The sequence below is a fragment of the Acipenser ruthenus genome, chromosome 33, assembly GCF_902713425.1.
Source record: "Acipenser ruthenus chromosome 33, fAciRut3.2 maternal haplotype, whole genome shotgun sequence".
NCBI lineage: Eukaryota > Metazoa > Chordata > Actinopteri > Acipenseriformes > Acipenseridae > Acipenser > Acipenser ruthenus.
Window position 1 is genome coordinate 784785 of NC_081221.1, and position 12500 is coordinate 797284.

Sequence of the window (12500 nt, forward strand, 5' to 3'; positions counted from 1 at the left end):
TCTACAGGCTAGCGAGTGTTCGGGTTCTATAAAGAAAAATAGGCGAAGAGGAGGCTGGAAAAACAAAAACCATCAGCCCCCGGGGTCGTTTACCGCAACCCTCATGAAAGAAACCCCTGTACCTTCATTGAGTATTCTGTTTATACAGCAAAGTCGACTCAAAGAAACGGTGTTTAATTGAACAGCTGGATTCGGGGCATTGGTGACACACCAATATGAAGCGCCGATTGCTGTGTAACTACCCATTAATTCAGGTCGGAACGAATGACAGGTAAACTCCACAATGAAAGAATACAAAACGTTATTGAAAGCTATATCTCTCAGCACCTGCTGTGCAAATAGACACGCTGTTTAATATGTGAGTATGCGGATTGTTCCATGATTAAAACCCCCTCGGTCGCTTTGGCTTGTGTTGACAGCATGCGTAAAGCTACATAAGCAATGCTGGCACTGGAATTGGGAGTCACTTGGTGTTTTGTGTTGATTTTTTTTTTTTTTCATAACGTGCTAAATACCAGCGCTTGATACCAGTCCCTTCTGCAAGGGGAAGTTAAATTTTAAGTTCATAAAGGATTAAATGAAGTCATTTATAGATTTATAACACACACACACACACACACACACACACACACACACACACACACACACACACACACACACACACACACACAAGGGATCCCGCTTGTATCTAATCCTAAAGCTGCTGTTATCGTGGTCACGTGTCACGCACAGACCCACGCTGCCGGTTTAATGAACCTCAAAGAAAGAAAGTAGGAAAAAACTACAAACAAACTTAAGAAAACAGTTCCAACGGGAGTGCTTTGAAAACTGAAAACTTCAGGCCCGAGTGATTGACGTGCAGACTGAATGAAGGATTCGAATAAAGGATTCCTTTTGGGCGTTCTGTATAGAACTCCCGGAACCCTTTGAAATTATGGGATAGGGTTTGGTGCAGTACTGTATGCAAAGCGGGATTCTGAAATGAAACATTTGTGGTTACCTAATCAGATTCCTTATTCTGGGATATTCTGATAGAACATGTTTCTGTCATTGAAGTTTCCTTTAAACTTTAAATTATTATTAATTATTATTTTTAATATTACTACTACTACGACTGCTACTACTATTGCATTAAAATGAAGGATGGGTATATCTGATTCATTGCCCTGTTTATGTGTATTTACCATTTGACGTTAAAAATTAGTGGTTTTGTGAAGTCCACTAATTTATAGCCATGTCTCGCCACAGGGTGGCGCTACCAATTAATTGCTTTTTTTTTTTTTTTTGCAAGTGTAAAATCGCTTCCCACCGTCGTGTGCGTTCTTTGTGGTTTTTATCAAATCGGATTGAAAGGATTATACGTTCTAATAACAAATACATACAGAAAAATCAAATCATCTTAATGGAAAAGTAAAGCAACGGTGTACAAAGAAAAAAGTTATTTTCATTATTTTAGAAGGAAAAAAACTTTGCAGTCCGCATCTCTTTCAAATCAGCAAGCGGACAGTCTTCCAATTAGTAACACTGAAAACGCATTGTGAACGCGTTACATGTGCACTCAAAAGTACCTATACCTCGTACCAGGTGACGTTTTTCTTATGTTGTGTGTGTGTGTGTGTGTGTGTGTATGGAGCCAGCATTTCAGCATGCTAAAATGGAACAAAATACCTGCATTTGTTATGTATATATCTACACGTATACCGCCTCTCAGGGTACAGTCTTCGTGATAAGAATTATTTTTTTGCGGGCTCCCTTGAGTATTTGTTGGTGCCGCTAAAGGCTTTCTGTGTAATACTTGTCTGCGATTTGAAGTGCCTTAATGGACGGGTCAAAAAAAAGCATTTCAGATTGCACAAAATTTTTACAGCGCCAGCCCGGTACTCTTTAACACGTGGATCACACACTGAACGAAGACAGAACGAAATGAATGTTTCATGACGCGAAGCATTGTGACGTCAATAAGGTAGCCGAATGCTGTTCGGGAGAGCAGCCGATGGTAGACGATCAAGAGGCGCTCCAACATGATGCAGGCGCTTTATATTTATAGCTCCGAAGACCGAATCTATTCCCATGCATCTTAACTGTGTCAGCCTACTTAACATACAACAGCTTCTACTAAACAACCACTTGTGTGTAAAGGATGATAATTCCAATTCGCACCTCTCTCTCTCTCTCTCTCTCTCTCTCTCTCTCTCTCTCTCTCTCTCTCTCTCTCTCTCTCTCTCTCTCTCTCTCTCTCTCTCTCTCTCTCTCTCTCTCTCTCTCTCTCTCTCTCTCTCTCTCTCTCTCCTTTCACTCATTAAATATTGAAAATAGCTGGAAAAAGTAGTTTTGGAAACATAATAAATATATTTTCATTGACAATTAAAAAATAAACCAATTGCTTTTACACGACCAACTACCGCGTCCAAACAGCGAATATAACCGGACTACACACAAACACACGCACACACACACACAGCAAAGTAATATACGTCTCATTCATGCACTGAACCCTTGGCCCGGCTGCCATTATTTTTCCCCTGACATGTAACAAATTACTGTGGGCGTCATCTTGTTGTGTCTCCCGTTGTCAACAACGTATAACCACAAGTAAATAAGTCCGTGGCACTTATGTCTCCCTTTCGAACTGACGTTTTTATTAAGAGGAATATCTTCGTGTCCATTGTGGCGAGGTTTTAATAATTAGTCATTTCATAGTCGTTAGGCCTTCAAAACAACTTCCACAGCAGCTGGAAATAACGGTACGAGCGAGAACATTGCGGGTTTAAAATATCACGATACAATAAATACCAAATCATGAGGTTATTTTATTTGCAAAAACATAATTTAACAAAGGAGGTATAGGGATGCTCCTTCTTAAACTAGAACTGTAAACAAAGTGAATCTCTTCCCACGTCATCCATGGCGACCCGACCTCACTGTATCGATACATATCGAAGACGCAAAAGCACGATAGCCTCGTATGAACCGGATGCCAATTTTCCCCGTATAAAGCAATGAAAATAAATAAATAAATAAATACAATATGTATTTCTTATCTGTCCAAAACTCATTTTTTCAGCTATATATGTTTTTAATATTTCATGTATGAAAGTGTTAAAACACATCGAAGCTACATCAAAACTCCTTTGAGGAAAAAAAGTTAAATATTTGAAGAGATTCTGGGATCAAAAAGCTACTAACAACCAAACGAGCAAGATGGGCCTCCTCTCGTTTGTAAACTATCTTATGTTTTTATGTTCTTATACATGCAAGAAAGCTATGTCTTAAAATAATAATAATAATAATAATAATAATAATAATAATAATAATAATAATAATAATAATAATAATAATAATAATAATAATAATAATAATAATAATAGAATTAATTCGTTTCCCTGCTGCATGGCTACCAGAAGGCCTGCTGTCTTGCTAACCTCGTTTCTGTAATAGATCAGTCTGTTGATTGAATGAGATACACCCCATATTCCAGACTTGGGGGCATGTTTGTATGCGGTGTCTTCAAAACCAGGTCCTAAGCAGATTTCCAACGAAACACTGATATCGGATTGAACAGAAGGGCCACCGTCTTGCTATTGAAAAAACAAACACCCTAACAAATAAACTGTTTCAATCAATGCGCGTATAAATACATTAAAAAATGCTGTCTATAGACAATAACATTCCCCCATGCGCATTACAGCAACGGGTGACGTGGCTCGGGTGTGAAATGAGCTTGAATCAAAGACTGGATGTTTATTTTTGATCCTACCTTATAGACACAGATGGAATCTTCAACACACTGCAATACAAAACGTTCTGCGCGAGTTTTGGGTCGATCCTGCTATAAGAGCATATAAGGGGGTTTGAACACTTTGAAGGGAAAAAAAATAATTGTTGAATAATTCTTACTTTTTTCCCCTCTCCTTAAAAAAAAGAGGTCTTTGAAGACCGAATTGACGTATACGTGTTGGTTATCAGATTGATGGGTTGGGATTGATTGAAACCTCATTGTCATGGAAATGTCAGCCGTTTGATGGATCACTACGGTGAGCTGACAAACTTCGGGAGGTCCCCAGCCATTGGCCGGGGTCGGGTCACATGACCGTCCCGTTCAGTGATATGGTCATTGGGAAGTCTAGGCAATGTATAGATGGAAGTTTTTACAGCTTTGATATAGTACCCAGAGGTTGTAGGCCAGGAGAAATCTCCCCCCAAAAAACAGGCTGACCCTCCTCCATCACTGGCAAATGGACAATCCCAGAATGAACTCTTTTCTAGAGTACACCATTTGTAACCGCGGGACAAGCGCCTACTCGCCCAAGAACGGGTACCCCCATTTGGATCAAGGGATCGCAGCTTCCTTTCCGCCCTGCTCAGGTACGGCCAGTGACAGCTATAATAACGCTGATGGACGCTTTTTCGTGGGAGGGAGCGCTCCCGCCGTCTCCGCCTCCCAGCATCAGCACCAGAATCCAGGCTACCCGCATCACCACCCGCATCATGCTAACATAGGGCTGCCCTACGCCAGTACCGGCCCGGCCGGGTACGGCTCCCAAACGTGCCCAAACCCTGAGTATGGGCACCAGTACTATCTCAGCCAAGAACAGCAGGACGGAGTTTATTTCCAGACCTCCGGATATTCTGGCACCAACACTGGGCCCAATTTAGGCGCCCTGGCTGGTTACTGTGGGGTACCGGCGACAGTGACCACGAATCAGTATCAGCCGTCAGCCTGTGCCGGCCCGGACCCCCAGCAGAGCTATCTGCAAAGTCCCTATGCCAACGTGTCCCCAACTCAGGGAGGAGAGAGGGGGCTGAACTGCCAAACGGATCAGGGTTCCTCCGGGCAAACCTTTGACTGGATGAAAGTTAAAAGAAACCCACCTAAAACAGGTCAGTATCGTTTATTTATTTATTTATTTGTTTATTTATGTATTATGTATTTATGTATTTATTATTATTATTATTATTATTATTATTATTATTATTATTATTATTATTATTATTATTATTATTATTATTATTATTTGTAGGCCGATATGTGTCTGCAGTGTTTAAGCTAGTCGTGGATGCGTCATATTACTAATCGAAACTCCTAATGGAGTTTACCGATTGATCGAAGGTTTGACATTTGATATAAATTGATATATTGGAAGTTTAGTCTTGAATGGTTTTTGAAGAAGTGTGTGGGCCCCTCTTGAGTAATCATGGAAGATAAATAGCGCCCCCCCCCCCTCCATAACCCCCACCGCCACTGTAAAAAAAAAAAGTAAACGCTTTTGAGATTGCTGTTCTATTTATGTATTTGTTTGATTATGTATTTATTTAATTGCCTGGTTTGCATTAATCCCACACTCTGTAGTTTCACAACAGTATGCTGACTGACAGTATATACAGTTTCAATTTTTCAGAAGCCTTCAAACGTGTTTTTTTAATTTTTTTTTCTGTCCCCCAGTTGTCCCGGCTAATGCATTGACCAGCTTTGCTTTCACAACACCCTGTGTATGTGTGTGTGTGTGTGTGTGTGTGTGTGTGTGTGTGTGTGTGTGTGTGTGTGTGTGTGTGTGTTGTCCCATGCAGGCCGTGCTGTGTTCTGAAAGCTTCCTTCCTCGTCCCAGCAATATATATATATATATATATATATATATATATAGATAGATAGATAGATAGATAGATAGATAGATAGATAGATAGATAGATAGAAAAGCTATAATCACTCAAACGGAATTGAACAATATCGTATCTCATATAGGCTATTGAACTGCTAATTAAACTATAGTGACATTAACCACCTGGAATACACGTTATCTCGCCCTCAGTACACACGAATCCACCCCACAGAGAGAGATAAAGAGGAGCGTAAAACACAGCCAGCATTTTTTTAAATGCATTAGTATCAGCAGTAGAATCATTTAAAATTGTTGCGTTGTTGTTTGATGCTCTGAATTGTTGTCAAGTGATTTTCAGACTGTGGTTTCTAATTCATATCTCTGTATTATATATCTTTTTTTAATTCAACAGCTAAAGTTGCAGATTATGGGTTAAATGGTCAACAGAATACCATCAGGACGAATTTCACCACCAAACAGTTGACGGAACTCGAAAAGGAATTCCATTTTAATAAGTACCTGACCCGGGCCAGACGCGTGGAGATCGCAGCCACACTCGAACTGAACGAGACCCAGGTCAAGATCTGGTTCCAGAACCGACGGATGAAACAGAAGAAGAGAGAAAAGGAAGGGTTAGCCCCGCGCGTCAGCAGGGATTCGCCGAAGGACTTGGGAGACAACTCGGACCTGTCCAGTTCGTGCTCACCTGACGCATCTCCAAACTCCGCTTCTTCATAAAAATAATAAATTAAATAAATAAATAAATAAATAAATAAATAACTTAAAGACTTCAACATTCCATTAAATACGAATAAGAAAACATACCAGAAAATAAAAAGGCGTGTCTTAATATTTGGCTATACTGAAGATTACTGAAATGATTCATTACTAACAAACTGTGTTGTGCAGCCCGATTTCAGCGGTTCAGCTCGCTAGGAAAATACTGCCAATTAAAAGAAAGACACGTTTTTACAGTGCAACAGTATCAGCTCATGGATTGTATTCTGCCCGTGAAGTTGGAGGCGCACTTTCCGCCTGTTTACACACCTTCATGCCCGTAAACTTTGTTTCAGTGTTAATGAATGATTAAAAATGAAAAGGAGGGGGTGGTTTCTGCAGGGGAAAAAAGTGTAAATATCCGTAGCCTCCATAGAGTATATGCCTCAGAGTTTTCTATTAAACGTGTATTACGAAATTGCAGGGAGCCAACTCGGCAGTGTAAAGTTTTGTGGTTTTTCTTTTGTAAAATGCAGGACGTTTAGTTTTTGGTTTATTATTATTATTTTTTTTAGCTATGATGTAATGTTTTTTTTTATTATTGTTAATTTTTTGTTGTAACTTAAAGGGTCCTTAGGCTATACGGTCAATAGCGTCTAAGATTAATTAATTAACAATTGCACTATTGAGGAAGTCAGGGTATTGTTTTATTCATGGGTAATTGTTCAAGCTACCACGAGGTATAATAATAATAATAATAATAATAATAATAATAATAATAATAATAATAATAATAATAATTTAGGAGTACAATAGGCAGGTTTTAATTGTATTAATATAGGTAATTCAATGGTATTTTTATGTATCTATAGACCATTGCCTTTCTCTAAAACAGTTCTATTTAAAGGGTTCTAAATCTAATGGAACGTTCAGGAGTTCCAGGTTCCATTTTGGATTCTGTTGATTCCTGTTCCTGTCGAACCATGTGATTTTCAGGTCTGTGTAAAGGTTCTTTATGGAATGTAAACAAAATAAGCGCCCCAGAGCCACGCCATATGAAAGATATAGAATTTTATAAGAAATGCGAGGTACGCTTTTCATATAGGTACAGGCGTCTACCAATTTCAGATGTATTTATTTATATTTAATGACATTGGGGAATAAAATGATAGTCCAACAGTGGTTAATAATATAGCAATAAACACAGGGTTGCTTGTATTATAAGTGAGATTCAGGGGCCAGTTGAAAATGTCTTAACACTTCTGTAATGTTAAACGTGAGTCTATGAATGTACTGAGTTTTATCAGTATCTATTTTTATTTTTGTATTTGTTTTTTTTAAATTGATGAACATGGTTGTAAAAATTAAATTCAGCTTTCTGTAACCGTGAACTACCTCGAATAATAAATAAAGACTAACTTTTTTGTCCTCTGAAAATGTTGCAGAGTTAATAAGAAAAATAATAATCATTCAGTTTGGTGGTATACATTGTCTTCCACAGAAAGATAACACATCATTGCACCTTTGCAATCAGCTATGGCTTATCGATTTCGTAAATAATTCGTGTTATTGATCAGGCAGAAGGGGTAGTTTAAGTGGCTCCTCCATTTTAAGCCTTATGTTATGAAGAATCTGCTGTGGTGAGGCAATTTGTTCCCAGGAAAACATCTCATTTACGACAGTGAAGGAAATGCAGTCGCTAGATACCTGACAACCTCCAAATCGTTATGGGTTAAATTAGCAGCTGTTTGGTTACACTGCGCCATGCAAGGAACGCTTCACTGTAACACAGACCCATTTGAGGCAATTCGTTTATAATCACAAAGTCCACTAAACAGGTGTCTTGAGCGATTAACGAAAAAAAAAAACAGAAAAAAAGATATAGAATTAAAATTAATATGTACATGGTGCATAAGGATTTTAATATACATGTATATAATAAAATAAAATGCTGGTTTGTGTGTGTGTGTGTGTATCTCCCGATAACTATAACAAATTTAAAAGCTTTTGTCAGTATGTGTCTGTACGGTCGACAGTGTGGAATGTTGCAGTAAACCCCGGATGCCACCCCGTTCTGACCTTTTTACCTCGAGAGCCTCTGGGGTTTCTAAACATCTAAACAGGGGCCACCGGCAGATGCAACTACTCCGCTGTCTCGCGACTCCACTTCTCCACCGACTCCACGGTCTTTACAGACAACATGTTGCCTGGGAATGGATTCCCAACGTCACACACACACACACACACACACACACACACACACACACACACACACACACACACACAGTGCATTCTTCAAATTCAAGATGTCTTTAATCTATCATATTATACAATATTGTATAATATTATATATAGTCGTTCTAACGCATTAAGCAATGCTATTTGGCGATATTATTATTACAGCATATGTCACATTCACAATAAGGTAATCTCTGTACACTATTGTATTGATTCTATTGCAATCGGTACCCAATATAAATATGTGCAACCTGCTACATTGGTTTATCAATGTGCTTACATTGAAAACAATATGTAATCATATACAGAAAATAAAAAAAACAATCAAACTTATCATATTTTAACTATTTTAATAGCACAAACAGAATTATTTTTTTTTTTTTTTTTTTTTTTAGGATGAATTTTTAATAAAACCGATTATGATAAGCGGTTATAAACTTTTTAAAAAAAGTTTGTCAGAATTGAAGCAAATATACTTATAGATAGATAGCTTCATCTTTTCTTTCTTTCTTTCTTTCTTTCTTCTTTTTTTTACATTTGTTTTTCTAAAGACTTAAGTGCTCGGTGCTTCTCACGGCTCCTTGGGAACAAAGAGGTGTGGAAAAGTTGTGTTAATGACTTGTCTGGTGTCGGCCTCGCTAAAAGGAAAGAGACAGGAATGGAGATTCACAAAACCAAGTGAAAGGTGTCGCCAGAACCAAGCGAGGGCTGCTGAAAATCTTCCCTCACCCACAAACCCCGTTCACAACTTTTAACAAGGCATATAAAGTCACACTTTATTTAAACACAGAATGGGTTTGATTTGCGTTCGTTTTTAGCTGCATTTGACGGTCCAATATGCCCAGATAAACTTTTTGAAGCTTTCGAAACTTTTGAAAAAAATGTTAGCGGTTGACATGCGCTTGATTTAATAATAAACTTTTCACAAACTTTTTAGAATAACTTTATTTTAATCCTTGCTTTAAATAAACACACACAAGCCAAGCTGAGTATTTTATTTATTTATTTATTTATTTATTTATTTATTTTTTAAAAAGGTTTTAGATTGCTGTCCTGGCTTCTGACCATCTGTTGTTCGACACGGTGGTGTTGATTCCGCCGGTCTTGTCAAAGCGTTTTCTCGATGTGGGGTCTTTTGATCTAGACAAGCCGCCTTCGGTAACATATCACAGGGCTTCCTCTCAGATGCTCAACCTTTCTTTGTCATGCATTACTTTTTTTCCTTTCTTTCTTTCTTGTTTTTGTTTCTTCTAACAAACCGATTTTCATATGAAACACTAACCCCCTCCTAAACAAACAGTCCCATGCATGCTTGTTAAAATAGGGAGGGTACATAAAACGAAATTACATTGAACTGTAACATTGAAATTCCCTAGTTTGGTATTGTACATATGCAAAATCACTATAAAGGTCTATTCTGTAAGTTTTCAGCAACTGTTGTTTAACTTTAACTTTATATTTATATATACACACACACACACACACACACACACACACACACACACACATATATATATATATATATATATATATATATATATATATATATATATATATATATATATATATATATATATATATATATATATGTGTGTGTGTGTGTGTGTGTGTGTTCATGTAGTAATTTCAATACAATGAGCATTCTCCTTCACAATTTGGGTTGATTTAAAACCAGTTCGACTGCCATTATAAATACACCCAGATATGGCCAATATTTCCTAAATAAAACCACCTTTTTTTTCTCCGCACAGAAGCTCTATATAACCCCGTTGAACCTGACATGAACGATTAAAGGAGAAGGACAGAGCGCAAGAGTTATTCAACCCGATGAGATCATTCTTCAAGAATTTCCAAGTTTCAGACTGCTGGCGCTATTTGAAGTGCGTTCACATTTGCTCTTTGTTTCTTCAACTAAAAAAAAAAAAAGACAGAAAGAGAGGTTTACTTTTGACAGCGCACCAATTTCAATTCTACAGTTTTATCGCGCTGTGCACATTTTCGGTGCGTATCTTTGCTTAGCATATGGCAGGTGAAGCATATAAAAAAGTAGCAAACAGACATAAAAAGGAGACAATTGAGGAAAGAGATTTTTGGTTTTGTTTAGGTTTTTTTTTTAGCATTTTGATAGAGAGCCTCGCCTAACATTCTACAGTTACATTGATCTGTGACAGCTTCATTTCAGCTCCAGGCCTCTGATGGGCTTCTTCAATATTTACTCAGGCAGACAGGTTTGCCCAGGGCCTGCCTCAAACGGTCTTGTCCTGCCAGCTCTCTCTCCCTGAGGCCCAGGTTCACCAAAAGTTCAGGCTGAAATTAATTCACCAAAGGCTGGGTCAAACTGTCACGAAGGATCCTAGATGGGCTCCCGTCTCCATCTACAGGGTCAAACGCAGGTCTCTTTCTCTGTCTACCCCCCCCCCCCCCTCCTCTGATCGCTCTCCCCCGCTCGTGCTGAGAGTTCAAATCAGTACCTGATTCCACCCCAAACGAATTTTAGTTTTTTTTTTTAAATATCAAACCGCCACCTGTGTCAGCCTAATATGGTCCAGACATGCTCTATGATAAAAACAACACGTTTTTTTTTTTTTTTTTTTTTTTACATTTTGGGTAAACGCCCTTGATTTTGGGAGGTCAAAGTTCAATTTTTTTTGCTGAATAAATTAATAGATAATCAGTTTATTGCAGTGTCAGAGCACGCCTGCATATATTTAGAAGTTACAGTTTCTGACCATGACTGACTCCATTACGCATTCTTGAACTTCAGATAACATTGTTCGAGCTGTTTTTTTTTAAAATAACAATTAGATTTGTTTATGATATGATTAAACCATTTTTTCTTAAACTTTATAAACGTGAAAAGTATGCTATTAAGTTAGTATACTATTTTGTAAGTACGATTAATTCAGACACATTTTTTTTTAAAAAGTCAAACAATTTGGTTTACCGTCGACTGTGTAAAGCAATAATATTGATAGTTTGAAAAATAAAACTGAAAATGTAAAACAATTTTGTTTAGCTTCAAAATAGACTAAATTTGCATTTCTTAAAATATGGCAGTGGCATTCAAAATAATCTAAACAAAGAAATGGAAATAAAATATAAAATTATAAATATAATTTAAAATCACTGGAAGCTCACATCTTGTGAATATTAAACGGCTTTAGGTCCTATAGTTTATAATATAACAAATACGCTTTTTTTTTTTTAAACCTTAAAAAGAAACTTTAAAAAATGTAGCTGTTAAATAAAATTGTGGAAGACACTGATTAGTTTTGAATACTGCTAGTTAAGTAAAAAAATATGTTATATAAATCATTAAAGTTTTTTATTATGTCAGAATTGAAAAGTCACTTGTCACTTCAGAAATAGGATTTGCATTAAGGACATGGACACGCCTACTAGGGGCGTGGTTGTCATCGCGTTCCAAACAAGAATTAGCATATCTGAAAAAACACTGAATCAAAACCCTATAATGTTACATACTCTATTAATCCGATTTAAAATTGTAAACGTATATAGCCTAAGGATTTTTCAGATTAAAAACTTCAGTTATAGTTGTAGTTAAATGACATCATTCAATGAATGATTTAGCATAGATTTAGCCGATAAAAAAAAACTATAGTTCAAATATTTTAAACGTTTTATTCCAAAACAAATGAAGAAAAAGACGAATAAATTAATAAAAAGTGTATACACTATGACTAACCATTCTTTCTCGTCGGTCCGGTACATTACGCGCTTTCTGTCAGTTTCAATTGCTGTACAAACTATGTGCGGTTCATATTTGGCACCCTTTAAAATAAGGCGGTTGATTAATTGGTCGTGTAAGCCAATTTGAAATCGAGAACGTTCTGGAAAGTATTTGTAAAGGACCGCACAGCTATAACTTAATTATTATCGCGGCTGTTTTCTGTAAACATGTGTGTGAGAGTCAAGCGGGAGAGATTC

General features: G+C 37.3%; 1 protein-coding gene across 1 annotated transcript; it reads left to right on the plus strand.

The window, feature by feature from the left end:
* Positions 1-4160: 4160 nt before the first annotated feature.
* On the plus strand, positions 4161-7736 carry LOC117433241 (homeobox protein Hox-B1a-like). The gene is made up of 2 exons (XM_034055340.3): positions 4161-4881; positions 6010-7736. The coding sequence occupies exons 1-2, from the start codon at positions 4236-4238 to the stop codon at positions 6333-6335; spliced, it is 972 nt and encodes a 323-aa protein (XP_033911231.1). The 5' UTR covers positions 4161-4235; the 3' UTR covers positions 6336-7736.
* Positions 7737-12500: the final 4764 nt, after the last annotated feature.